General features: G+C 42.7%; 1 protein-coding gene across 1 annotated transcript; it reads right to left on the bottom strand.

The window, feature by feature from the left end:
• Window positions 1-2,083: 2,083 nt before the first annotated feature.
• On the bottom strand, window positions 2,084-2,647 carry LOC115514116 (cancer-related nucleoside-triphosphatase-like). The gene has a single exon (XM_032593202.1). It carries the CDS (start codon window positions 2,645-2,647, stop codon window positions 2,084-2,086), a length of 564 nt encoding a protein of 187 aa, XP_032449093.1.
• Between the last annotated feature and the right edge of the window lie 2,860 nt (window positions 2,648-5,507).

The following is a 5,507-nucleotide window of genomic DNA, read 5'->3' as shown; positions in this document are numbered from 1 at the left end:
ATTAGGTAAAAACTAAGGTGATCAGAATGAGGTATGGACTTCAGTTAATAATAGTATATCAATATTGGTTCATCAATTGTGTTAAAAAATAAAAAGCGTATTAAAATTTTAATAGTTATTTAAGTAAAAATCGATTCGAATAAGGCAGTATCCAATCTAGCAGATAAAAAAGGAGCTCTAAGGAGCTGTACAAAATGAAAGACTTTTATAGGCAAAAGGGAAGAGGAACAAGGAAGTTATACTAGGCAAAAAAACAAGTTGGTTATTACAAAGTTAATCCTTTAGGGGATGACAGGTGTCTATCATTATTTAACTAGTGCTGACCAGGCGATTCCTGACTAATTGATTTAAGACTCCATTTCTGGGAGAGCTGAAAGTGTAATTAAATTTAGTTTCAGTTTGATGGGTTTCGTGATGTGGTGCTTAGCATAAGCAACTCCATTTTGGGCCTGTTGTCTTGTTTTCAACAATTACAATAAATGTATCATAATAATATAAGATGATGTTAATAGGGGAAACTGGGTGTGGGGTAAATGGGTATTCTTTGTATTATTTTCAAGATTTTTCTGTAAATCTAAAGCTATTCTAAAAAATTAAGTTTATTTAAAAAAAATTAGTAGGAAGAATTCTTGCAAGCCTTACCAAGAAATAAAGAAGATACTGATAAAATCTAGTATGAAGAGGGGTAAATATTGACAAGCACCACAGGTATTAAAAAAAATTAGACCACCTTTCCAGGAAGCATGGGGCTCTGCGCTACCCCATGGCTGCTGTGACCCTCAATAAGGGACACAGTGACTGAAACATGAAGCTAGCTGAGGACAGCTACCACTGCCTTGGGGGCCTCACCAAACACATCAAGTACTTGGGACACGATCTGGGAGGTGTGCAGCTTTGCTACATACAATTGGCTCACCATGGAGCTAAGGGGAAGCAGGCCCAGAGGTTCAAGAAAAAGGTGGAGACACACATCTGTCAAGAGGAAGAGAGGGGAGCTGAGTACTGTCCTGGCTGCCATGAGGAAAGCGGCTGCCAAGGACTGAGTCCTGAGTCCTTTCCCGCCTCTGTGCATAATAAAGCCTTCTCAGGAGAAAAACAATTAGATGAGGCAGAAATCTTTTTTTTTTCTTTTTTTATAAATTTGTTGATTTTGAGAGCGAGAGAGCGTGAGGGGGTGAGGGGATGCATGGCACAGAGAGAGAGAGGGAGAGAGAGAATCCAAAGCAGCCTCTGCACTCTCAGTGCAGAGTCCCATGTGGGCTCCAACCTGTGAAATTCAAGATCATGACCTGAGCCGAAACCAAGAGTTGAAGGCTTAACTGACTGAGTCACCCAGGTGACCCTAGACCAGGCAGAAATCTTAATTAGTAATGGCAGCCAGACCCTGTAAGAACTTTAAAGGGCTGAGAGAGAATAATAGTCAACTGAAGACTGTTTATCTAGCAAAACTCTCCTTTTAAGAACACAGGTGGAATGAAGGTCTTTTCTGGGAGGAAAATAAGAGTTTACCCTCATGAATGGAATATTTATTTATTTACAACCACCACATTTATTTTTATTAAGCAATAAGCAAACAAATACACAATGAGATGGGTGGGGAGGACCTAAACCGGCTTTTTTTCTGAACTATTTTTAAAAACCAACTAACTGGTATCCCTTTAAGCTGCAGCTGCACCTGGAGGTATTTAAATTTCATGACATGCAAGACGAATTAGGTGGGGACCACTCTTCTCTTCCCCAGAACACATTTATAAACTTCAATGGCGGTGAGTTCCATCTAATACTCTGAAAGCCATTTCTCATTTCATAACTTACCAAAATCATATGCACAACTGCAAGAGGAAATAAACAAACCCCTCAGCATAAATAAGCCACAGTAGAGTGTTAATCTTGGAGCGTCAATCGAGTATTAAGGCCAAGTGATCTTTTAAACATTTTATGGAGGACAGCTGTCAGGCTTTCTCTGGAAAAGCCCACAAGGCTTCCTAAGCCCCAACACCTACATCTTTGGCGGGGCACTGATGAGGTTACGCGTGAACCCACACATCTCTTCAAGTGCACAAGGCAGGGCTGCAAACCGTCTTCACTTCCTGCCACTCTGCACACACGTCACAGAATCTGGTGAAAGGTGGTTTCTGTTTTCCTTGGTGACGCTGAACACCCGAACATCGTACCTGTTTCTCAGCTCTTCCACGAAGGCCAGCGGCTTTCCTTTAGTTGTGGGATTGTGCCCAGAACTACACACTCCTGGGGTGGACAACGTCTGACGAACAGCCTGGACGAAAGGCTGACTGAGCAGCTCTACTTTCCCAGTCTCATCCATGACACACACCCTCTGCCCTGGGCCTCTGCTGGGACCCGCGTTCCTCAAGACCGGAAGTGGCGACTGCTCCGAGGGAGTCAGACACACCACGTACTGCCGAGCTCCGCACTGGCGTTTTCCAGGCAGAGGCTCTGACCCAATTCTAGACCAAACTTCCTGCGTGCAGGATGATGTGACAACGTTGAATCCTATTTCCTCCCTGTCTGACTTTTGCGTAAATCCATTGACAGGCACACCAGAGGATTTTAAAATCTTACTGGCTTTCTGGACCAACGCTGTTTTTCCAACTCCTGGGGGCCCCGTGAGGAATACGTGCCGGGCCATACCTAGGTGGGTCGGGGTCAGGGCTGTGGTCAGGGTCCCTGAACGGAACTTTTAAAGGACATACTTTAGGAAAAAGAAAAATGTCCCCAAGCTGGAGGTTCCAGGGAGAATGGCAGACATATCTAATTTTACATTTAAAGCCACATTAGAGTCCAGTAAAGAGATTAAAAAAAAAAAAAAAAGACATTAAACCTGAGAAATAGGCTGTCAGCACAGAGCCTGATGCGGGGCTTGAACTCCCAAACTGTGAGATCATGACCTGAGCTGAAGTCGGATGCTCAACTGACTGAGCCACTTAGGTGCCTCATCTTCCTCCCGTTTGACGCTTGAGACCCCTACCCCTTTCTCCTTAGCTCAGGATGGCATATAAGCTTCCACTGCCTGTCTTTGTGTTTCATGTCTTTGGGGATTTCATACATATGAAATTCGTTTTTCTCCTGTTAATCTGTCTTATGTCACTTTAGTGACTGAAAGAAACTAGAAGGTAAGGGAAAAATTTTTGGTCCTTACAGTCCCTCACTCTTAGTCATGACCTAAGTGGTAAGTTAATGTACAAATTTAAAGATAATTGTAATTCATAAATAAGAAACATAAATGGATATGTTTAATCTGTAATTATTGTAGGAGGATAAAATCTGGGTATTATTTCTTCGATTAAGTATAGATAATGGCTATCAAATATAAGTATGCACATTTTCTCTATATAGAGAAGGGTGGATTTAGTAAACTGTGACTAGGCCAAAGGAATGTGAAAAAGTTGTAAGTATACCAAGAATAGGAAGAATGAGCAACAATGATGATCACATGCAAAAGAACAAAACAGAGAGATGGTCCAATGGTGCCTCACAATAATAATGGATTAAATGTTCTAAGAAAACAGCTACCATGTAAATGCGATAGAGAAGTTTTGAACTATTCATAGACCAGGTTGGGGCACCTGGGTGGCTCTCAGTTGAGCATCCGACTCTTCGTTTCAGCTCAGGTCATGATCTCACGGTTCATGGGTTCAAGCCTTGAACTGGGCTCTGCAATACCAGTGTAGAGCCTGCTTGGGATTCTCTTTCTCCCTCTCTCCATCCCTCCCCCTCTTTCACTTGTTCTCTCTCAAAATAAATAAAAGTTAAAAAAAAATAGACCAGGTCAATACATGACAAAGACAACAGAATGACAAAAACACTTATCAAGCAAAGCCTGTATCATTTAAGGAGAGAAACAAGAAACCTGAAGTCCCAAGGCTATAGCAGGTGAATATGGACTATAAAAAGGGGCCCAGGCAGGTCTGGCAGGAAGCTGCTTTCTCTGCATCTCTCAGGTACTCCCAGGAGTGAGGTAGAGGAGGGTGAGGGGGGAGGGGAAGTGAGGGGAGTCTGAGAGAGAGGGTGGGCTTGCACCTGTAAATGGAGCCCTACCACTCCTAGAGTCAGTGGGGGCAGAACCCTGAGGTCACAGACAAAGACCACACGGCAGAGCAGAAAGAACACCCCCTGTGGCAGGGGGCCAGTCTTTGAGATCCACAGATGTCTGAGGTTCCAAAGCACCTGAATGCTGCCCTAGTCTACCTCAAATTTGAATTCCTAAGAGTGTATATGATTGTGACCAAGCTGAAAGATATGTAAGTTTATAAACAAACTTTCCACATTTCTGCCTGGGAAGGTCTTCAAGGCCTTACCCTTGCAAATTGTAGCCCATTGCTGAGGCCCTGAGGTAAAGCCAGGCCTCTCTCTCCTAGGGTCTTGTGACATGACCTAGAGCCAAAGGAGCTTTCCTGGAACCTCCAATTTACTCACCCTGTGCCTTTGGGCTAGTGGCTGACCCTGGCTACTTCCTACAGGGCTGCCTGAGTGGGCCCTAAGTACCTACTGCAAGAGACATTTTTAAACCCAGCCAGAAGCTTCCTCAATTCTGTAGGCTGAATCTGGAGTACCATGTTACCACTAAGGGAAATGGGGAAAAACAATAATTTTTCCTGATTACATTATTATGAAACTTAAGGACTTTTGATGTTGTATAGCATATACAGGGATTCATACATGGTCAAATGGTCACACTGTACACCTATTTTTTTTTTTTTAATTTTTTTTTCAACGTTTTTTTTTATTTATTTTTGGGACAGAGAGAGACAGAGCATGAACGGGAGAGGGGCAGAGAGAGAGGGAGACACAGAATCGGAAACAGGCTCCAGGCTCTGAGCCATCAGCCCAGAGCCCAACGCGGGGCTCGAACTCATGGACCGCGAGATCGTGACCTGGCTGAAGTCGGACGCTTAACCGACTGCGCCACCCAGGCGCCCCTACACCTGGTTTTTATTAACACCACTATTTGCATTAACTAGGGCTGACTGGTTAGTAAATGAAGACAATCACTGTAACTAAGTTAATAATCCAGTGTTTAACTATTTGCCTAGGGCCTCAGGGGTAAAAGAAGATTGAATCATCCCTAATGCCATAAGGAGTTTATAGTGTAGTGTGAAAATGTATCAACATGAAAAGTGATAAAGAGGCAGGACAACCCATTATTTGATGTTCTCACCCTGCTCTTTCCACATCTGTAAAATGGGTATAATCATATCTATTTTCATAGGATTATTATGAAGATCCAGTCAAATAATGTATATAAAGCACTAAACAGAACCTGACCTACACCAAATGCTCCATAAATGGTATTCTTGGGATCTGATCCAGAGGTAATTGGTCAGTGAACCCAGGATATGCAAATTCAGGCTAAGATGGAATCCTTTTCCTTTTATTTATGATAATACTGAGAAACTAAAGTAACTAATAAAATGATTTAATCCAGGAAACCTATCCTATTTGGAATTACAGGAATAATGAACACTTATAGATGCTTTTGTTCTAGTCTT

Source organism: Lynx canadensis, chromosome B2, assembly GCF_007474595.2.
Source record: "Lynx canadensis isolate LIC74 chromosome B2, mLynCan4.pri.v2, whole genome shotgun sequence".
NCBI classification, from domain to species: Eukaryota; Metazoa; Chordata; class Mammalia; order Carnivora; family Felidae; genus Lynx; species Lynx canadensis.
Note: the sequence above shows the minus strand (reverse complement) of the source record. Positions and strands in the feature narration are given on the sequence as shown.

Coding starts and splice junctions, on each gene's coding strand:
- LOC115514116 (XM_032593202.1), bottom strand. CDS start 2,647: ATGGCCCGGCACGTATTCCTCACGGGGCCCCCAGGAGTTGGAAAAACA.